Raw genomic sequence first — 21274 nt, 5'->3', positions numbered from 1 at the left:
CCACAAAAAGCTTTATAAAAAATTTTGGAGCTCAGAGAAGTTTCCCAACCCACCGTTTTCGATTTTTTGAACACCAAAACATGAGCTGTACAGAGACTCGTACAAAACTCAAACACCTCTAAAATGTAGAAAGCCTCTCTTTTCTGGGTTCTGAAGTCTGAACCTTCAGGCCTCTCTTCTTCATCTTCTCCAAAATGCTATCCCTCTCACCTCTCCACCCATTCCCTCCAAAACTCATCCTCACTCGCTCTCCCTTCTTCAACCCCCAAAGCCCCAACCTTTACCCCCAAAGCTTCAACCTTTCCCCCAAAATCCCTAACCTGTCCCCAAAACGACGCCGTTCTCTCAAAATCAAATCCCTAGACGCCGCTCAATTATTCGACTACGAAACCAAGCTGGCCGCCCAATACCACTCCTCCCAAACCCTCAAGATCGCCATCATCGGCTTCGGCAACTTCGGCCAATTCCTCGCCAAAACCCTAACCCGCCAAGGCCACACGGTCCTCGCCTATTCCCGCTCCGACCACTCCAAAACGGCAGCCGCCCTCGGCGTTTCCTTCTTCTCCAACCCCCACGACCTCTGCGAGCAGCACCCCCACGTCATCCTCCTCTGCACCTCCATCATCTCCGCCGAGGAAGTCCTCAACTCCCTCCCCCTCCAGCGCCTCCGCCGCAACACTCTCTTCGCCGACGTCCTCTCCGTCAAGGAGTTCTCCAAAGCTCTGTTCTTGAAATCCCTTCCGAGCTATTTCGATGTGATCTGCACGCACCCAATGTTCGGGCCGGAGAGCGCCAAGAACGGCTGGAATGGGCTGTGCTTTGTTTATGAGAAAGTGAGGATTGGATCGGAGGCGTCTAGAGTTTCGAGGTGTGACAAGTTCTTGAGCATTTTCGAGAGGGAAGGGTGTGAAATGGTGGAAATGAGCTGTGCCGAGCATGATAAGTTCGCGGCGGAGTCGCAGTTTATTACACACACAGTTGGGAGGGTGCTTGGGATGTTGAGGTTGGAGTCGACGCCGATTAATACTAGAGGGTATGAGACATTGTTGGATTTGGTGGAGAATACGGCTGGGGATAGCTTTGATTTGTATTATGGGTTGTTTATGTATAATAAGAATGCGTTGGAGATGCTGGAGAGGTTGGACTTGGCTTTCGAGGATTTGAAGAAGCAGCTTTTCGGGAGGTTGCATGATGTTGCGAGGAACCAGTTGTTTGGGAATGCTGAAAAGGTGAGGACGTTGCAGGAGGAGTATGTGAATCAGAATGGAGCTGCATTGGTGCGTTCTTCAAAAGCTGTGAGGTAAGCTTACAATGCATTGGATTTCATCGTTTTCTGCTTTTTGTTGGTTATCATTATTGTATAGATATATGTTGCTTTCTTTTTTTTGATAATGATATGTAAAATTTATCAGCTTATTAGCTAGTGGAATGTGTTGGTTTAATGCCTAATTGTAACAAAACATATTAATTGTAACCTTCAGATCCCCTAAAGTAGATATTTTGGATAGCTCTGAAGACCATTCAAGGCTAAAGATTGGAATTGTTGGTTTTGGCAACTTTGGTCAGTTCCTTGCTAAAACCATTGTACGCCAAGGCCACAAAGTTCTAGCCTATTCTCGGTCAGACTACTCTGATGTTGCTCAACAGTTGGGTGTTTCTTACTTCTCGGATGCAGATGATTTTTGCGAGGAGCATCCAGAAGTAATACTCCTTTGCACATCGATTCTTTCCACCAAGAAAGTTCTGATGTCACTCCCGCTTCAGAGGTTGAAGCGAAGTACTTTGTTTGTTGATGTTCTATCCGTGAAAGAATTCCCAAGAAGCCTGTTTCTTCAGAATTTGCCGCTAGATTTTGATATTCTCTGCACACATCCTATGTTTGGACCAGAAAGTGGTAAAAATGGGTGGAATGGTCTTGCTTTTGTTTATGATAGGGTCAGAATTGGAAATGACGAATCAAGGGTGTCAAGGTGTGATCAATTTCTTGATATTTTTGTGCAAGAAGGGTGTCGAATGGTGGATATGTCTTGCGAAGAGCATGATAAGCATGCAGCAGGGTCACAATTCATCACACACACTATGGGAAGAGTTTTGGAAAAGTTGGGTTTGGAGTCGACACCGGTCAATACAAAAGGTTACAAGACTTTGTTGAATTTGGTGGAGAATACAGCAGGAGATAGCTTTGATCTCTACTATGGATTGTTCATGTACAATGTAAATGCAATGGAGCAGCTAAAGAGGCTGGATCTTGCATTTGAAGCATTAAAGAAACAGCTTTTTGGGCGGTTGCATGGTGTTCTTCGGAAGCAACTTTTTGAGAATGCAGATGATTCTCAAGTTATGAAGGAGCAGCATTTGTTGCCAACACCATTGGAGAATGAATCTGCAGCGACACCTTCTTTCGAGGCTCTTAACAGTCAGAACAACTAAAACCATCTTTGCACCTTATTTGTAAGTGGATTTAGCTTTTTGAATGCTACTCTATTCTTTGTGAATATACTCTAGCTATTTCGTCTGCTCGTAATATAGTAATGGAAAATGAAATTTAAAATCCCTGTTAAATTGCCTTTTCTGAATTGCTTTTTAGTATGGCTAGCAGGGGAGTTGTCTCCAATTCTAAATTATTTAATGTGTTATAACTTATAACAACTATATGGAATCGGAAACTAATCTATTCACCTATTGATCTGTTATTGAGGTTTTCCTTTATTATTTGCAAGGCAGCTTCAAGGAGATCACAATTCTTGTTGTACTGTAGTGCAAATGAAATATTGGAATTGTAACAATGAATTACTAGTCATTTAATTAACAATCATGCGGTTTGTAGGTTCCTGTTGGAGGAGCTTGCTGATCACTGCACCTGAAGGGAATCAATCAGTGAAGACATTGTTGCTAGTCTGCAATTGAGCTGCTTGAAGTTGGTTCCACAATAAGCTTTATCTGAAGTGAATTCTGGAGCAGGTTGTGGTTGAAGTTGTTTAGGACATTGATAAAGGAATAGATTGTGGGATTGGTTGTTCTTGAGCAATAGTGGACAATTGAGTTATTTAAGTCGAATGCACTACATGAAGAAGTAATTGATCAACATTGAACAGGCATGATGGATTGGTAAGAAGACATTGCCCTTATCCAAAGTTGTGATGTGTTTAATCTGTCGGAGGTTTTTGGCTTTCCCTCCATCTTTGGTACTGACTATGTGGTGGTGTTGTATCTTTATTAGAGTAGCAGACGTGGAGCTCCATTTTGGTGTCAAGGGAAGCTCCCGTATGTATTGTTTATTGAATGCTGATCTTTCTTATATTTATGCTTCCCCAATTCTATCTTCATCCCATTAGAACCAAATTAAGATAAAATAGAAGAAAACAAAAATAACAACATCTGCTTAGGAATCATGCAACCATTTTCTCAGTAATACAACTCGAAGTTATTCATCTTTGGGTACAAGCCATAAGAGATTATGAATCAAGGTTATATTACTGCTGCTTTGTTATTCATTTTCCGGTACAAGCCGTTTAGGAGATACATAATCAAGGTTATATTATTGCTGCTTCAATTGGTCTTCTTCCCTGCTGGTAGTATTCGAAAAAGATGTCACCGTAGTTTTTCATCTTTTTGTACAACCTTGGCCTTGACTCATTGATAAGGCTTTTAAAGGGTTTAATCTCTGTCTCTGAATCCGGGAAACAGAACACAGCCAAAGAAATCCTCTCCTTTTCTCCATTTATCACTACCTTGTGCACTGGGCTCTTGAATAGTCCATTAGTTAATATCTGTGCATCACAAAGACCAGGTTTTGATGGCAGTTAGTTGGTCTTAGCCAAAACATTGAGATACAAAGACATTTAAAGTTTTAGTTACCTCTACTTGATCACCAACATTAATGAGAAGCGCCTCAGGAACAATGGGAGCCCTAAACCACTGATCATCTTTCAGAAATTGAAGACCTTCCACTTCTTTATCTTGCAAGACAATGGTGATTATTGAACTATCTGCATGTGGCTTGAAACCGAGGATGCGATCAGGCCTTGAACATGGAGGATAGAAGTTAAACCTAGCATCCATTTTTCCTTGTTCTCCAAACTTGTCCAGAAAGCAAGCTTCCTCCAAATTCAATGACCGCGCCATGGCCTTAAGGACAGTTTCTGTTATCACCTGTAACTTACTGGTATATTGGTCTAGAGTATCCCTGCAGTGTACGTCAAATAATAGGATCAATAACCATCTCTTGATTGCTTGATAAAAAAGGGGAGTTCTGAGTTCTGACCATATCTGTTACCTAAAAGATTTGGGTTTTTCAGGCCAAAACTTGAGCCTGCGCTGGTCTGGTGGATATGCAGTAAGGTATAGTCGGTCGGTCCAATCAAGTGTTTGCTGCTCTGACAAAACCATGTCATTCCCATATCCTTCATAATCGTCGACTGGCCTCAAATATTTCTGCTTCTCTTCCACTGGAATTGCGAAAAACTGTTTCGTGATTTCACGGACTTTGTCAAGGAATTCAGGAGTCATTCCATGGTTTATTACCTGTAAAACATAATAAGCAGCCTCAAACATGTTATACACAGTAAGTCTACCATCACAGAACTTGGTATTAGATCTATTGTTCTAACTTCTAAAGAGTTTCTCAAGTTGTTTGAATTCATACATGAAAGCAACACCCTGTGGTAAGAGCTGATCTGAGTTTGTCAAGTTCTTCCACACTGAATGAGGAAGGTGTGAGGAGACCAAGATCAATAACTGGAACATCCATCAACTCAACAGAAGCATTTGGAAGTGGGATGCCATCTTTCAGAATAAATTTCTGTGGTGGTACAAGTAGTTCTCCTTCAGTGAGTAGCTCTTGCACAGTTTTGGTTGCTAATAATTCGGCCTTGGCAGGAGTGGAAGATTCAGCCATGTCTTTCGTTCTGTGTGGATTGTGTCCAAGGTTTTTGTTGATTTAGCTGCAAGTTGCTCAGTGCTTCAATGATAAGCAAATGACACCAGCCAGTGTGGGGCCTGGAATTTTGGCTAGTTCTTGACTTCTTGTCCACACACTGTGACTAACAAGGGCATATAAGCAATCAAAGTGTGCAACTGTGCACAATGTGATGATATTTCAGATCAATAAGTGTTGCTAGTCTAAGTGTCTACCTCATGCTCTTATTGTTAATCTTAGAAAAATGTGAGGATCCATGAGTGGAGTTGTTTAGCTCTTGATATGACAGATAAAAATATTTACTTTTGTTACCCCTACGAATTACATGGATGAAAGAAAATACCAGAATTAATGTTTCAAGTGCTACTTCTCCTCTCTGATAGCATTCATAGTTGATAATTACTTGATATTGCCATAATTTTTGACATTTTTGTATGACCTTGGCCTTGTCTCATCTATCAGTTTCTCCACTGGACTAATCTCAGTATCAGGATCTGGTTCATTAAGCAAGGTCACAGCTAGCTTCATCACCCTGTGCAGTGGGCCCTTGAATATGCCATAACTCATAACTGAAGTCAGACAGTATCAAAATCTATTACGAAATTTCAGATATTTGAAAGCAAAGAAACACATTAGAGTGAAAAGTATTTTTTTTTTTTTTTTACCTGCACTTGATCACTAAGATTAACAACAATGGCCTGTGGCACAATGTGGGGACTGTAACCCATTTACCATCCACCAAAACTTGAAGACCCTCTACTTCTTTGTCCTGCAACAGAACTCTTATTCCTGACCTGTCTATGTGTGCCGTCACACCAAGAACCTGATCAGCTTTTGAACACCGCGGAATAAAAGTTGAATCTTGCTTGCATCAGAGCTATCTCTCCAAGCAGCTTAATAAAAAAAAGTTGTTCTCTTCCAAATTCAACGATTTCGCCATGGCCTTAAACAGAACACCCATCATGAACTTAATTTACCTTTGTTGCATATTCATGCACAAGTAGCACGACCTTTCTGCACAAAAGTATTTTTAGTAGTCAATGACTTCACTAAAAGAAAATTACGTATGCATTATGTAGTAAATGTTTGAAGTTAATGTATCAGAAAATCCAAAAAAGTTAATGTACCAGAAAATCCTTTTGGATTTTCTGGTTGAGCCTTCTTTGATCAGCAAGGAATTATTGAAGAATCAGGCGGTAGGACCAATCCAGAACTTGCTTCCCTGAGATAATGACATCATCCCCATATCCTTCACGGCCACCAGAAATTTCTCTGTAGTATTTTTGCTTCTCTACCACTGGAAGTTCAAAGAATTGTATGATTTGTATTGCAGCTTCACGCACCTTGTCCAGAAAGCAACTTGGAATTCCATGACCTATTGCCTGAAAACCCCAAAAAGGAGAAAAACAAGTTCAACAAATTAAGATAATCCACAAAGAAAGATATATATTACTTACATAGTTACATATACCTAATATTTTCAACAAAATTGCCATTATCCAAAGTTGTGATGTGATTAAACTGTTGGAGGTACGTTTTTGGCTTTCCCTCCATCTTCAGTACGGACTATTGGTGATGTTGTATCTTTATTAGAGTAGTAGACGCGGAACTCCATTTTCCTGTCAAGGGAAGCTCCTGTATGTATTGTTTCCTGCTTTTTGTTTCTATCAATATGAACAAGCATTTCCTGCCAACAATTTTTGGTGTCTAGTTTATATCTTTTACTTGGTTTGAATAATGATCTTTCTTAATTTTATGCTTCCCCGGCTTCCCCGATTCTATCTTCATCCCATTAGAACCAAATTAAGATATAATAAAGAAAACAAAAATAACAAAATCTGCGTAGGAATCATGCCACCATCTTCTCAGTAAAACAACTTGAAGTTATTCATCTTCGGGTGCAAGCCATAAGAGATACATAATATTGCTGCTTCGTTATTCATCTTCTCAGTAATACAAATTGAAGTTATTTATCTTCAGGTACAAGCCATAAGAGATACATAATCAGAGCGAGGTTGTATCATTGCTGCTTCAATTGGTCTTCTTCCCTGCTGGTAGTATTCGAAATAGATGTCAACGTAGTTTTTCACCTTTTTGTACAACCTTGGCCTTGACTCATTGATGAGGCTTTCAAAGGGTTCAATCTCTGTCTCTGAATCCGGGACACAGAACACAGCCACAGAGATCCTCTCCTTTTCTGCATTTATCACTACCTTGTGCTCTGGGCTCTTGAACAGTCCATTAGTCAATATCTGTGCATCACAAACACCAGGTTTTAATGGAAGTTAGTTGGTCTTAGCCAAAACATTGAGATACAAAGACATTTAAAGCTTTAGTTACCTCTACTTGATCACCAACTGTTTGAGCCCAAAAGTAATTTTGGCAAGATCCTTTAGTGGATTTAGCATAACGGGCCGATACCTGCGGCCCAAAAATAAGCCTACTCGGGTTTGGGTTTCAGCTTCACCCATTCCGTGATCCATGAGGAAAACGAAACCTTATTGGAGTCGGGTAGTGAGGATTGAATAGGAAACTTCAATCAATATCCCTTCTATGACAAGGAACAGTCGAAACCCTAGGTATATATACCAGGTTTCAAGGACGAAAAGAGGTAGGTCTCAAATCAATCAATCCTAGCGATTACAAAGCCTCCCCGGAGCAAACCTTCAACCTTGTTGAAACCCGGCGACCGTACTTCCAGTCCCAGTCTCCCCAGGAGCCGACTGCGAGCGCAACCGCCACCGTTACTTCCAGCGAAGCAATGGTAACGCCCTCGCAACCCAGCGAAGCTAAAGTCACGCTTTAGCGCAACCCGTGCTTTCTCCAAACTTCCCAGTGATTGCTCTGCTTAGTCTGCAATACTAAGTATCGATTCGGTGACGCGAAGAGATCACACCCAACGTCCTTATCCGTAAGGCAGAAAGTCCTTATCCGTAAGGCTAGAGAAGAACATTGTGGCGAGGTTGGTGCTCTCCTCGTCCACAAACGCTTGAAGAAGAAGTCAGGTCAAGGGGCTACCTCGACGACTGCACCCTACGGTGCTGGCACGCCTGCACACACGCTCAAAAGAGACAGTTTGCGAGCCAACTGGTTTTTGCGCCAAACATTTTGGCACGCCCAGTGGGACCAACTAAGTGTCTATTCGTGAACGTTAGCCATTGGGAAGTCAAGCGAAAACCCTTACAAAAAGGGCTACGCTAACTGCTCCAAGCATAAGACCTCCAGTTACAAACCGCATCCTCGCGCGGATTGTCGTGGTCTTTCTGAAGAACAAGTGACTCAAAGATTCTCTCTTCATCCCCAATTCTCCGATATGTCAACTGAACAGGGAGAGGGTCACTCGACCGTTGCTGAAGGTCAAACTGTCACTACTAATTAGGCCAGTGAGCCTGTCACCGCCGCTGTCTCCAATACAGTGGGGAGTGAAGAAGAAGAGGCTTTCGTTGAGAAGCCTATTCCAGAGGGAGCGACCGTCGAGGTTGCATGCGCGATCATCTCGGAAAATATTGAAAACCATCGCAGGAAGATGGCTGCTGATCTGGAAAGGGAAAACGCGAAAACAGACAAGATCTTACACGAAATAAACCAGCGTATTTCCCAACAAGCTGTGGAAACTAAGCAACTAATGTCACAAACTGAGAGTGCATTAAGGGCTCATGCTACAAGCATCGCATATGCCCAGAGTCAGTAGCAGAAAAGAATCATTGATGCTCTTGCAAACCATACCAAGCAGACATCGTCAGATATGGCAGGTCTTCGCAAAGATGGAGCGACTCTCGCAACCGAGGTGGCCATGCAAAGAGTTGAGTTGAACCAAGCCAAAGAAGTGTTGAATAAGACGTTAGGAGATCCTAAAGCTATCCTTGACTCCCTTGGCCAACCATCTGGTTCAGGCAAATATGTGCCGCCAAATCAGCGCGAGAAGGTTAGCAGCAATACCGCTGCGCCTGCTGCAACCGCTGCTACCACGCAATTGAAAGGTAAAGAACAAGCCCTGGTCATTGGCGGCAGCAAAGAAAAGACCACGTTGTCAGGTGGACAGACTGCTAGACAGAAGCAGCAGGCATCAAAAGGTGTTGAAACTTCGTCCGACTCCGCCGTGTTCATTCAGTACGACAACGATGGGGCAGAGAACGTATATCAAGAGCTGCCAGGAAGCTATTATGGGATTGACCAAGCTGGTAACCCGGTCAAGATAACAGCTTTGGCAAAAGAGATGCCTATGCCAGCCGTGACTCTTCAACAACCAGCTACAACCCGCGTTGTACAGATAGGAGGAGGGACAGCAGCTGCAAACCAAGCAATACCTATGCAGGCTGTTCGCCATACAGTGGCGACACCTCCTCCTCCTCCGGGTCCAGAATATGTGAGACGAGATGAGGTAGAGGAGATGATCAGACTGGCTAACCCTAGGGCCTAGATGGATGGGGTCTATGAGGGACCTTTCCCGCCGCATATAATGCTCACGCCTTTCCCTAGAGGCTATAAAAATATCATATTTTCTACTTTTTCAGGGGAGGACACTAAGAATGCAATAACCCACTTGGCCAGGTTCAAGGTGCAATGCGGCCAGTACCAGAATGATGACATCCTCAAGTGCAGGATCTTTGGCACCTCTCTCTCTGGAGCTACCTTTAGGTGGTTTTCCAAACTCCGACCAGGGACAGTGGCAGATTGGCCCGCAATGGAAAAGCTCTTTCGAGAAACTTTTGGAGCCATCGAGCCTGAGGTGGATTTGGCTTCTCTCACTCAGATGGCCCAGCAACCTACTGAGTCTGCAGTCTCATACCTTCAGCGCTTCCAGATTCAGAAGGCCAAACTGAACGTGATCCTGCCTGAGAAAGAGTTGATCAAGTTGGCGATCATGGGACTGGAGCCTCGCCAGCGAAAGAAGCAACATGGCATCATGATCCAGTCAATGGGAGAGCTTATCACAGAAGTGGGCAGCTTTGAACATCTTCTTAGAGAAACTGATGCAAGAAAGAATGCATCCAAAGGGACATATGTGCCAGGAAAGCATCGCACAGTTGCAGCCCTGCATTACCAGTCAGCTACCTATGACCCTTATTACCATCATCACGAGGAAGAGCTAGTGCAGGAAGAAGATGAAGAAGAGGATAATGACATCGCTGCTTATGAGCTGACAGGGAGGAAGAATCCAGCCTTGAAACAATTGAAAATCTCCAAGGAGCCTGTAAAGCTCAAGTCAATGGCCTTCACTAAACCTGAATTCGCGACATATACATATGATGCCAATAAAGCACATGAGATTCTAGATGAGATGATCGCCGCGAAGATGGTGAAGACCGACTTCGGACCTTTTCCGCGACCAGATCAGCTGAAAGGAAAGAAATACTGCAAATTTCACAACCTATGGAATCATAATACAGCTGACTGTGTGAAGCTCAAAGACCAGATTCAGGTATGGCTTAATAAATGGCAGTTTGCAGGTGGAAGCTCCAGTAACAGCCGGAGCGCTCGTTGACCTGAACCCTTTTCCTGACACTGGGATCAACATGGTCGATGTGAACTGGGCCAAGCAACACCACAGGAAACCAACCCTGGATTTGAGCACAAAGGGGAAAGGAGTCCAAGCTGATGATGATAAGATCCCTACAAAGAGAAAGGCTGAACCAGCGGGCCAAGCTTCATCCGTGGTCCTATGCTCGCGGTGCAAGGAAGAGTGTGGCATCCAAGTGTCACACGAAGAAGTCGAGCAGACATTTCGTTTTGGTTCTCTCCCGCCCATCAAGTGGGCTTCGCCATCGCGAAACTATCAACCTGCCAGCCCAAGATAAAAGGAGAAAGTGGAACCACCGCCATCTCCAAAGGATTCCAATCTTTTCAAGAAGCTGAGAGCGGCCGCGGTGGATAGAAAATAAGAGGAGCAGGCTAAGATCAAGCACCAAGACGCTCTGACTAAGCCCTATATTCCACCTGCTTCCACTGCCACCATCAAGGAAGGTAAGTGGTACACACGGGAGAAGGGAAAGGCAGTGGAGATAAGTCCTTCCAGGAAGAGGAAACTGCAGCGCAAGTTTGGAGAAGCCAAGCACGCGCTAGAGGCTCTCGACCAGGGCCTGATCAAACCTTCGCAGTTGGTCAAATCACCTGAGCAATATCAGAAAGAGATGGAGATAATTATCACCATTATCAAGAAGATGCTTGCCGAAAACCCTCGCTTGTGGCACACAACGTTGTATGAGACTCTTTGGGCTTATCGCACATCCAAGAGAAACCCTACTGCTACAACACCCTATGCACTAATGTTTGGGCATGACGCAGTCTTACCCCTAGAACTCAACGTTCAATCCTTGCGTGTCTAGGATCAGCATCACCTGATTGGCGAAGATTATGTTCAAGCAATGTGGCAAGAGCATGAGGACTTGAGCGAGCAGCGCTTAGCGGCTTTGGACACTTTAGTGATGGAAAAACAGCGTATCGCCCGCGCCTATGATAAGAGGACGCGTGGCCGCAATTACAAGGAAGGCGACCTTGTTTGGAAAGCAGTTCTGCCCTTTGGCGAGAAATTGACTGGTCGCGGTAAATGGACTCCACGATGGGAAGGACCCTTTGTTGTTCACCGCATTCTGGAGCGCGGGGCTTTTCACCTCAAAGATTTGGATGGCGACATCCATCGCAATCCCATCAACGGGCGCTTCCTGAAGAAGTATTACCCTAGTGTTTGGGAATATGAGGACCCTCCAGATCCTCCTTCTTCCCAGACTGGGGGGCAACCATAGTCTTCCTCGGCTCCCATCATCCCTTTAGGCCTTTCCTGTGGCCTTTGTTTCATGGATTTGCTTCGCCTACGAATACTAGGGGGCAACACTCTATACATTTATTACAGAATCCCTTGACAATATGTGTTGAGAATTATATGTAATGGCCTATACATGAGGCCTTATTTTATTTAACAGTTTACATTTTCAAATTCATAGACAATATGTGTTAAGAATATATATATAATGGCCTATGCATGAGGCCTTATTTTATAACAGTTTTTTAAAGAATATTCAGAAACTTTCATTCATAAAGTGGCTTTGCGGCCAGAAGCATTACAAATCAAGATAATTACATTTGCGGTTTACAAGGCCAAAAGTGGCTTAATAATCATAAGAGTTGTAGATCTGCTGAAAATTTCATTATCTTGTGATCTTGTGGTGACAAAGGGGGTGGCTGAGCTTTGGTCATGAATACTCTTCCTCTCTTCACCCACATGCTCCTTTGATGTGAGTCACAGCTGCTCTCATTTGTACTGGAGGCAGAAGGAAGGAAATAATCCATCTCAAACCTTCTAGTGGATTACCCTCCGAGATGGAGATGGTCTGCAGGAGAGCGCGACTCACAACCACATCTACCTCCAGGGGAATGACAGAAGTCTGACAATCTGTTCCCGGAGGTAGGCTGCGAAAGAAGAACAGCCGACCTCGAGTGGCCTTCCTCCCTTCTTTCGCCTGCTCCAACGCGAGAAATCTGAGGAGAGGGATCCCTCAGAATCAGGTTCCGCCGCGTTAGGAGCGCCGCATGTTCTTCGACCCAATGGAAACCGGGGAATTCCATCCGGATTTCCAGAGACCAAAGACATGCGGATGGACCTGAGATTAGGCCATAAGACCTACCCAGGCAGTGAGATTAAGCCATAAAACCTAAGGATTTGAGGTTGAGGCTAAGATCGTGAGGAGAAGATTTCAGAAACAAAAGGAAGAGAAGTAGGGTTTGTGAAACTATTACTGTCAGAGCCATATTTGCTTGAGTTTGTCTTCTCGAAGCGCAGGTATTTATAGGACCAGTCTCAGTGGTCTTAACTGCGCGTTGGGCAGTTGGAATATGTTCAACGCCATCAATATGAGTATCGTTGGAATTGAATGCAAAGATCTCGGAAATGAAGATAATTGAAAGTGCGTGGGAAGCGAGACAGTTTCCAAGGAGGTAACCGCTCTGTTTCGAGATTATCTTTTCAAAACAGTTTCAAAAGCAATAAAAGCAAGTTAAATGCTAAATTGCTTGAAAAATAAATTGAACAGATATTTGGGCCAAGCAATGTGGGCTAAATATTTAAATTATTAATAATTATATTGTTCGTACAAATATGGGCCTGGGATTAGAATATCAGAGGCCCAAAAGTCTTCGACCTGCATGGGTCAAGCGAAGAAAGAGCTCGTCCAGGCGAAAACTAGCATCCGCGGCGGCTTGTGCGGCTTGTTGGGCAGCTACTCGAGCTTGGGCCAGTTCTTGGGACAGCACCTCGAAGGCAGCAAGGGGTTGTTCTAATTGAGGCTCCGCATGGACGAGCCTAGCAGTGACATCAGTCAACCGGGCCTGAAAGGACTGAATCTGGGACCTTAAATGGTTCCTCTCGATCGTCAGATCCCTGATGAGGTCAGCTTGGTCACCCAAGAAATCGCGCGCATTGTCTGTTTGTTGAGTAAGGGTCTGGTAGTGTGCTTCGGTCTGCCTGGCTTGAGCGTTCGCGACCGCCCTCTCATTGAGCCCTTGCGGGAGTTGCTGCAACAGCTGGTCAACCTCGCGAAATTGATCTTCAGAGACGGCGCCCTCGCGGAGAAGCACTCTCAGATATTCCAAAACTTTCGCGGGCGCCCCAAGGATTAGAATATCAGGGCCCAAGAGGCGACGAAGACCTTCTCTGGCGTCGTCTACAACCCCATGTGGGGTCACTTCAAGCACGCGAGCTAACCGTTCTAAAGTGGACGGAGTAGGTTGCTCAGCAACAGGGGCCTCAAGAGGCTCCGCAACAGGTACTGCTTCTGGCATTAGCTCAGGCAGTACTCCTATCTCCTCGACTTCAATGACTTGGGGGGCATGAGGAGCAGGTTCTTCACCAACCATATTGGGAGCAGGTTCAGCAGGAGCCTCATCCTCTATTTCTCTGACTACCGCTTCTGCATTTGGACCCTGGAAAGAAACATCTTCAGAATAACCAAATCAAAGGTAAAGATAAAACTTCTGGTTAAAAGAAGTACCTCTTCAGCTGGTAGCTCGCGGGAGTCTGCTGTTGGTATTGGGGCAGTCTCACCGGAAGTTGGACCTGAGTCGGGTACTCCTGATTCTAGAAGGAGAATTGGTTGCTCGCGGGGAATATGGAGAAGTGGCAGCCTTTCTTCAGGCTCATGCGAACTGTCATCTATGACTTGCACCGGAACTACAACCAACTGCATGTTGCTTGCAGCATTGATTGCAGAGGGAGGGTCACCAGTGTTTTCTTGGGCTGGCGTGCCAGATACACCCTCGCCGGCGGCAGAGGAGCCTTCTCCAACTTGCCTCGGAAACCTACGACGAACCTGAAGCAGAGAAACGTTCTCATATATGGCAAAACAAAGTGTCAATACCCACTTTAGAGAGGAATATTACCGATCGATCAGCGACTGGTTCATCTGTTGCCCAAGGACCGGTCCGGAATTCAGCGCGACTGCGTTTGCGTGCTAAAGCAGCAGCGATCTGGCAAACAAACCAATTTTGAATTTGAGAAGGCTGCCAAATTATGCGTGTTGAGAAGAAAGTCCTTACAGTTTGAGGATCATCATCATCAGAGGAGGAATCCTCTACTTTAAGCTTGCTCAGCTTTGCTTTCTGTTTAGCAGCCGGGCCAGTGGCTGGAGGAACACCTACGGCGCGATGGCTTGAAGGCGGTGCGCGCCCCTGTTATGAACTTTGAGTTAAGAGTTTGAAGTTGAAAATGATCAAGGAAACAACGAATATGAACTTACCTCTGGAGGATGCTCACGAATTACAATTCCAGCCTGAACCAAGCGTGGGCTCGCGCGGGTCGCGGAGCCGGTTCAGGTGGTGGAGGTCTTTCTTCATTTTCATGGAAGCGAGCGAGCTCTTCAGTGTCAGCATCGTAAGGATATCTCAGTTCTTTGAAGATGGCCGCGAAGAGTTCGTCATCTCTTTGTCTCCAGCAGTTAACAGAGACTTCCTTCCACCATTGATCATAATCTTCAGCGGTCCCGTCTATGGGGACGATATCAGCCGCCCAGTCAGGGAGATCGACCAGCGCAAGCATGCTTTGTTCGGGCGGAGGTCCAGTTAAGGGGCCAATCCGGCGCCAAGAAGTGTTGTAGTTCCAGGCATCATAGAGGGGAAATGGCACCAATTGGACGAGGCCAAACTGGCGAGCAAAGTGATTGGGAGCATAAAGCTCATAGGTGAGTTCGTCAACAGCGAGCCTAATATCTGAACAAGAGATCGCGCGGCGAAAAGCCAAGCGCGCGCGATCGCTATAACCAGGTGCTCCAGGAAGGAACCCATTTTCAAGAGGAGCGGGGAATCTCCTATTAAGTATTAAATCGCAGTACGGCATTTCATGCAGGAGGTACAAGTATGAGAAGCACTCAGAATATGGTGGAGATATGTACCTCGCCTCACGACATAACCATTGACCAAGAAGGGCATCAGTTGGTGGTAATAGAGGAATGTCGTCGCGGCGGAAGAATGGAAAGTAGGTTTGAATCCAGAAGTCAAGAATCCAAAAGGGGCCAGAAATGCTAGTCTCGAAGGGATGCATTGTGGCCTGGTATAAAGTGCGATAGAGGGCACCCAGCACTGGTTGTCCTAGCCCCACGCGGCGGCCGTTGTAGAGGGCCGTTGCTAGAAGAGTCCAAGCGCCAGTGGGCTTACAAGCAGAAGTACAGAAAATGAACTTGCAGAGCCAGTACTCCAGGAAAGCAATACCACCAGTCGCATTGCGCTCTTTGCGATAGTGGGTCACCCACCGCGGATAGGAGCCGCTATGAGCACTGCGACCGGTTTGGGCCATGGTGGCGGTGAAGGTGTCAGAATCAAATTGGCCATGCAGGTAGGGCTCGCCATCGATGGGTAATCCAGTAATGGTGAGGATATCCAACAATGTTATACTCATTTGGCCAAATCGAAAATCAAAGGTGTTGGTGGCAGTATGCCAAAAGCAAAGAAAGGCAGCGAGTGGTGAGCGATTCCCACCGCGAGGAAGGCGAAAGCATAAATCGATGGTGTGGGTAATACCTGCCCTTTCCCAGCGAGCCAAATCTCGTGCTTTTACTTCACGATACCAGGAGAGCTCCTCTGGGCTGATTTTGGACGGCCAATGCCCTATTTTTGCTCGATGATTGTGTGCACCCCAACTGCTGAAATCTGCAGGGGTCCTCCGGAGGACTTGGGCGGGTCGACGAATGGGCAGACTATAGAGGACGATGACGTCGTCAGGAATGGAGTCTCGCGGTGTCGGACCCAGCCCGGCGTGATGATTTGAAAGCCTGGGAAGCAAAGGTCTCTGGACAGAAGTATGAGCGCGACAGCGGGCACCGATTTTGACTCCCCAGGTGCGAGCGATGCCATCAGTGAGTTCTTCTTCCTGATCGATGATCACCTTCTTTGGCGGAGCCATTTCTGGGTTTCTACAAAGTGGGTTTGGAGCAGGAGTCTTTCTGGGTTTAAGAGACTGGAAGGGTTTCTGATGTGACAGGCCTAGAGTGGCTGCGGTATTTAAATAAAAGATTTTGTGAGGGAAACGATGCGACGAAAAGACGTTTTGCCAAGCGAATAGACGCAACCCTCATTAATTGCATCGTTTCGATCATCAGACGTGTCGTTTTAGTCCCCTTCAATCAGTTACAAATATGGGCCTGATATCGGGGCCTGGGGGGCAATGTTTGAGCCCAAAAGTAATTTTGGCAAGATCCTTTAGTGAATTTAGCATAACGGGCCGATACCTGCGGCCCAAAAATAAGCCTACTCGGGTTTGGGTTTCAGCTTCACCCATTCCGTGATCCATGAGGAAAACGAAACCTTATTGGAGTCGGGTAGCGAGGATTGAATAGGAAACTTCAATCAATATCCCTTCTATGACAAGGAACAGTCGAAACCTAGGTATATATACCAGGTTTCAAGGACGAAAAGAGGTAGGTCTCAAATCAATCAATCCTAGCGATTACAAAGCCTCCCCGGAGCAAACCTTCAATCTTGTTGAAACCCGGCGACCGTACTTCCAGTCCCAGTCTCCCCAGGAGCCGACTGCGAGCGCAACCGCCACCGTTACTTCCAGCGAAGCAAGGGTAACGCCCTCGCAACCCAGCGAAGCTAACGTCACACTTTAGCGCAACTCGTGCTTTCTCCAAACTTCCCAGTGATTGCTCTGCTTAGTCTGCAATACTAAGTATCAATTCGGTGACACGAAGAGATCACACCCAAAGTCCTTATCCGTAAGGCAGAAAGTCCTTATCCGTAAGGCTAGAGAAGAACCTTGTGGCGAGGTTGGTGCTCTCCTCGTCCACAAACGCTTGAAGAAGAAGTCAGGTCAAGGGGCTACCCCGACGACTGCACCCTACGGTGCTGGCACGCCTGCACACAAGCTCAAAAGAGACAGTTTGCGAGCCAACTGGTTTTTGCGCCAAACACCAACAATAATGAGAAGCGCCTCAGGAACAATGGGAGCCCTAAACCATTGATCATCTTTCAGAAATTGAAGACCTTCCACTTCTTTATCTTGCAAGACAATGGTGATTATTGAACTATCTGAATGTGGCTTGAAACCGTGGACGCGATCAGGCCTTGAACATGGAGGATATAAGTTAAACCTAGCATCCATTTTCCTCTGTTCTCCATACTTATCCAGAAAGCAATCTTCCTCCAAATTCAATGACCGCGCCATGGCCTTAAGGACAGTTTCTGTTATCACCTGTAACTTACTGGTATATTGGTCTAGAGTATCCCTGAGTGTACATCGATAATAGGATCAATAACCATCTTTTGATTGCTTGATAAAAAGGGGAGTTCTGAGTTCTGACCATATATGTTAGTATGTTACCTTAAAGATTTGGGAGTTTCAGGCCAAAGCTTGAGCTTGCGCTGGTCTGGTGGATATGCAGTAAGGTATAGTCTGTCAGTCCAATCAAGTGTTTCCTGCTCTGAAAAAACCATGTCATTCCCATATCCTTCAAAATCCTCGACTGGCCTCAAATATTTCTGCTTCTCTTCCACTGGAATTGCAAAAAACTGTTTCGTGCTTTCACGGAGTTTGTCAAGGAATTCAGGTGTCATGCCATGGTTTATTACCTGGAAAACAGTCAAACACAATAAGCAGCCCCAAACATGTTATACATAGCAAGTCTACCATCACAGAACTTGGTATTAGATCTATTGCATGTTCTAACTTCTAAGAGTTTATACATGAAAGCAACACCCTCTACTAAGAGCTGATCTGAGTTTGTCAAGTTCTTCCACACTGATTGAGGAAGGTGTAAGGAGACCAAGATCAATAACTGGAACATCCAGTAACTCAACAGAAGCATTTGGAAGTGGGACACCATCTTTGAGAATATATTTCTGTGGTACTAGTAGTTCTCCTTCAGTGAGTTGCTCTTGCACAGTTTTGGTTGCTATTAACTCGACCTTGGCAGGAGTGGAAGATTCAGCCATGTCTTTCTTTTTTTGTGGATTTTGTATAGGGTTTTGTAGATATAGCTGCAACTTGCCGAGTGCTTTACTGTATTGAGAGAGAGAGTGAGTGAGAGACTAGGACAAGAAAAAAGATGTAGTCTATCCTAAACTTATCTTGGTAAGCAATCAAACCATGCAGCGCTGATACGGTTCGGGTCTGGATCCTTCTGGTGGAATTGGGCCTTGGTTCTCATCTTTAGGGCTTGTGTTAGGGACTGTAGGGAAGGCCTGTCTCTCGGTGTAGGGTTATCCTAAGGTTTACGAATAAATTAGGGGTTGATCTTTAATTGTTAGGAGAAAATCCTAGTAGTGTCAGGTTATTATTTACGTACTTTTCTTCTCCTCTTATAGGTTAGCTTTATGTAGGTATAGAGCTTCTTAAGCAGTGATGCAAATCGACCGTGCCCACAGGAGTGGTCACTGTGCATTCTATTAATAGATTGACACCCAATTTCCTCCGCACACACACAAAAAAAAAAAAAAAAAAAAAAAAAAGAGATAGCAACCCTAAAGTGGAAGGCTTTTTTTGCAGAGACGCAAAGATGAAAGGGGATAATATTATGCTGTATCCACCGTAGTTTTTTCGGTTTGGTCAGTCGAGGACTATGGTTGTTACAAGGCGTCAAGAGCTGAACGTGCAGGGAAGGAGGAAAAGCCAAAGGAAAGGGAGGCTATTTAGTAAGTGATGTCTTTTGGTTCTTGAAACTCAAAAACAAGTTTGTTATTTGTATAATTGTCTAAATTCAAAAGTATGAGGCTTGATTCTGAAAAAATAAAATGAATATAACATTGCAGATCGAGAAGTTGCTAGTCTCGGTGTCAAAGACTAAAGAAATAGAAAGAAGTCCTTAGATATATTGTTTGTACTTTGAGTGTGATGAGGTTATTTGGGAAAAGTACCCTAGCCTCTTTATAAAATCACAGATTAATGACATGAGTTATGACTGATTGGAAATACCCTAATTTTGTTCAGAGAGGTTTTAATCAAATATGCTACCATGATAAGGTGATGAATGTTTGCTTAAAGACCATGAAAAACGTCACTAAAACTCGAAGAGGATGATATCTTCTTGAATCATTTTGGAGACAAAGCTGTGATGCAAGCAAGATATAACTTAATTATAACAACTCTATATATGGAATCGGATACTAAATAACAGAGCTGAGACTTCAACTTTTCAGGATGCATTACCTATTCACCTATTGATCTTTGGTTATTTAGATTTTCCTTGTTTGCATGGCAGCTTTGAGGGGATCACAAATCTTGTTGTGCAAATGGAACTGAATTGTATCCATGAATTAATTAACAATTAGGTTCCAGTTGGAGGAGCTTTATGATCACTGCACCTGAAGGGAATCAATCCTATCCCTTAACTAGTCCACATTCCACAACACTCCCTTCTGGTCTAGTTCTTATGTTGGTGCAACTATAACAAATGAAAAAACATTTGATGCAAATGAAAGGCTAAGAGTTTGGTTTATTAATTCCTTTCCTTTCATGTATGTGCTTTCTGGTGTTAGAAGTCAAGTATACTGCTGTGAATTTCAAGTTGGATATACAAATCTTTTTGCAGATTGGATGGTTCAAATGCCATGAGGGCTTCAATTTCAAAACCATGTCCCCAAGATGCAATTCAGCATAAGGAAATTTACATTCAAGCAAAGGTAATCCATTAATTTATTTCCTCATTTCTGTGTTATGAAAATGCATACAACTCTGAAAAGAAGAGGAAAAGGAGTGGTGAATCTTAAAGAACCAACTTTATGTAAAATGTTTGTCATTGTATTTTTTCATTGCTCTGACATGTCGTAGCTATTATCTTCCAATGTTCATGGTTCTGCATTGGTCTTCCCGTCACCTTCTAATTTTGGTGGTGTTCACCGGCACCCTTAACTTCTTTTTCCTGGTATAGTAAATAAAAGAGGGGGGGGGGGGGGGGGGGGGGGGGGGCTATAATGGTTATTGTGAAGTTCTTCTGAAAATATAATAAGTAATGGTTACGGTGAAGAATAATACTTCGCTTTCCAACCAGTATGTAGAGAAAGTGATGGTCATTAAAGATGTAGCTATACCTGTCCTTGCAGCAAGTATATGGGAAGCAGTCAAGACTAGTAACTTACAAGAAGTCTGTCGACACCACGTATGATGATGTGGTTGGCGATGATTTATATCACCATGTTGATGCACAAGACTCAGAGTTGAGTTTTCCCCCAATAGAGAGCAAACAGCACGATCCAGCAGCATGTGAGAGAATCAAGACTTCCAATGATCAAGGGAACTGCCTTCAAGTTTGTTCATTATTGCATCTGGCTTGTCACTCTGTCAATGCAATGATGCTCGAATTGTTGCTGAAATTTGGGGCCAACATAAATAGGCATGATTTCCATGGAAGGACTCCTTTACACCACTGTATCTGCAGCAGGAATAATTTGCTGGCGAAGGTTTCTACTTAGAAGGTAACACATCTGGATATCTGAAGCCTGTGCTTCGTAAGTCAGCAGAAAAGTAGTGTTCAAAATAAGAATGATGGACCAGAAACCTTTTTTTTTTTTTTCTTTGGGGAAATATGAGTTTAATAATTTAATCTGTGTCTTCCAATTGTATGATCCTTTGAATTGACACTTAGACAACTAATACAAAGAGAACCTGATTACTGGGAGGACTGTGTGACACAAATTATGCTAATTTTGATATGGAACCAAGCATCCAATGTTATATTTTTAAGGGATAGGAGTGTTGTTGCCAGTCTGCAATCGAGCTGCTTAACGCTGGTTCCACAATAAGCTTTATCTGAAGTGAATTCTGGAGCACGTTGTGGTTGAAGTTGTTCAAGAGATTGATAGAGGAAGAGATTGTGGGATTGGTTGTTCTTGAGCAACAGTAGACAACTGAGTTATTTAAGTCGAATGCATTGCATG

General features: G+C 44.3%; 5 protein-coding genes across 6 annotated transcripts; 1 reads left to right on the top strand and 4 right to left on the bottom strand.

Moving 5' to 3' along the window:
* Nucleotides 1-43: 43 nt before the first annotated feature.
* LOC133709522 (arogenate dehydrogenase 1, chloroplastic-like) lies at nt 44-19734 on the top strand. Of its 2 annotated transcripts, none has more exons than XM_062135306.1 (3): nt 44-1300; nt 1482-2451; nt 19670-19734. In XM_062135306.1, the coding sequence occupies exons 1-2, from the start codon at nt 195-197 to the stop codon at nt 2428-2430; spliced, it is 2055 nt and encodes a 684-aa protein (XP_061991290.1). In that variant the 5' UTR covers nt 44-194; the 3' UTR covers nt 2431-2451; nt 19670-19734. The 2 variants fall into 2 exon arrangements, with proteins under 2 accessions (XP_061991290.1, XP_061991283.1); XM_062135299.1 differs by lacking the exon at nt 19670-19734 and adding an exon at nt 2828-3326.
* LOC133709547 (protein SRG1-like) lies at nt 2828-5046 on the bottom strand. The gene is made up of 4 exons (XM_062135328.1): nt 4646-5046; nt 4277-4524; nt 3859-4186; nt 2828-3770 (listed from the first exon to the last, which is right to left on the bottom strand). The coding sequence occupies exons 1-4, from the start codon at nt 4895-4897 to the stop codon at nt 3534-3536; spliced, it is 1065 nt and encodes a 354-aa protein (XP_061991312.1). The 5' UTR covers nt 4898-5046; the 3' UTR covers nt 2828-3533.
* LOC133726881 (protein SRG1-like) lies at nt 5271-6533 on the bottom strand. The gene is made up of 5 exons (XM_062154517.1): nt 6453-6533; nt 6101-6300; nt 5896-5932; nt 5584-5789; nt 5271-5450 (listed from the first exon to the last, which is right to left on the bottom strand). The coding sequence occupies exons 1-5, from the start codon at nt 6531-6533 to the stop codon at nt 5318-5320; spliced, it is 657 nt and encodes a 218-aa protein (XP_062010501.1). The 3' UTR covers nt 5271-5317.
* Nucleotides 6781-18440, bottom strand: LOC133709495 (codeine O-demethylase-like). Its single transcript, XM_062135270.1, has 5 exons — nt 18086-18440; nt 17724-17971; nt 17319-17628; nt 7259-7276; nt 6781-7170 (listed from the first exon to the last, which is right to left on the bottom strand). The coding sequence occupies exons 1-5, from the start codon at nt 18332-18334 to the stop codon at nt 6895-6897; spliced, it is 1101 nt and encodes a 366-aa protein (XP_061991254.1). The 5' UTR covers nt 18335-18440; the 3' UTR covers nt 6781-6894.
* Nucleotides 12961-14097, bottom strand: LOC133709505 (uncharacterized). Its single transcript, XM_062135282.1, has 2 exons — nt 13903-14097; nt 12961-13834 (listed from the first exon to the last, which is right to left on the bottom strand). The coding sequence occupies exons 1-2, from the start codon at nt 14095-14097 to the stop codon at nt 13031-13033; spliced, it is 999 nt and encodes a 332-aa protein (XP_061991266.1). The 3' UTR covers nt 12961-13030.
* Nucleotides 19735-21274: the final 1540 nt, after the last annotated feature.

The sequence above is a fragment of the Rosa rugosa genome, chromosome 1 (genome assembly GCF_958449725.1).
Source record: "Rosa rugosa chromosome 1, drRosRugo1.1, whole genome shotgun sequence".
Classification (NCBI taxonomy): domain Eukaryota; kingdom Viridiplantae; phylum Streptophyta; class Magnoliopsida; order Rosales; family Rosaceae; genus Rosa; species Rosa rugosa.
This window is presented reverse-complemented; position numbering and strand designations above follow the sequence as displayed.

Excerpts from the sequence above, each read along its gene's own strand:
- LOC133709547 (XM_062135328.1), bottom strand. The coding sequence starts at position 4,897 with ATGGCTGAATCTTCCACTCCTGCCAAGGCCGAATTATTAGCAACCAAA. Across the intron at positions 4,525-4,645 it reads CCACAGGGTGTTGCTTTCAT|GTAATAAACCATGGAATGAC; the intron begins GTATGAATTCAA and ends TATGTTTTACAG. Across the intron at positions 3,771-3,858 it reads ATGTTGGTGATCAAGTAGAG|ATATTAACTAATGGACTATT; the intron begins GTAACTAAAACT and ends TGTGATGCACAG.
- LOC133709522 (XM_062135306.1), top strand. The coding sequence starts at position 195 with ATGCTATCCCTCTCACCTCTCCACCCATTCCCTCCAAAACTCATCCTC. Across the intron at positions 1,301-1,481 it reads CGTTCTTCAAAAGCTGTGAG|ATCCCCTAAAGTAGATATTT; the intron begins GTAAGCTTACAA and ends TGTAACCTTCAG.
- LOC133726881 (XM_062154517.1), bottom strand. The coding sequence starts at position 6,533 with ATGGAGTTCCGCGTCTACTACTCTAATAAAGATACAACATCACCAATA. Across the intron at positions 5,790-5,895 it reads TGCATGAATATGCAACAAAG|TGCAAGCAAGATTCAACTTT; the intron begins GTAAATTAAGTT and ends AGATAGCTCTGA. Across the intron at positions 5,451-5,583 it reads ATCTTAGTGATCAAGTGCAG|GGTGATGAAGCTAGCTGTGA; the intron begins GTAAAAAAAAAA and ends CCCACTGCACAG.
- LOC133709495 (XM_062135270.1), bottom strand. The coding sequence starts at position 18,334 with ATGGCTGAATCTTCCACTCCTGCCAAGGTCGAGTTAATAGCAACCAAA. Across the intron at positions 17,972-18,085 it reads GTAGAGGGTGTTGCTTTCAT|GTAATAAACCATGGCATGAC; the intron begins GTATAAACTCTT and ends ACTGTTTTCCAG. Across the intron at positions 17,629-17,723 it reads GAAACTCCCAAATCTTTAAG|GGATACTCTAGACCAATATA; the intron begins GTAACATACTAA and ends ATGTACACTCAG.
- LOC133709505 (XM_062135282.1), bottom strand. The coding sequence starts at position 14,097 with ATGCAGTTGGTTGTAGTTCCGGTGCAAGTCATAGATGACAGTTCGCAT. Across the intron at positions 13,835-13,902 it reads GCGAGCTACCAGCTGAAGAG|GGTCCAAATGCAGAAGCGGT; the intron begins GTACTTCTTTTA and ends GTTTCTTTCCAG.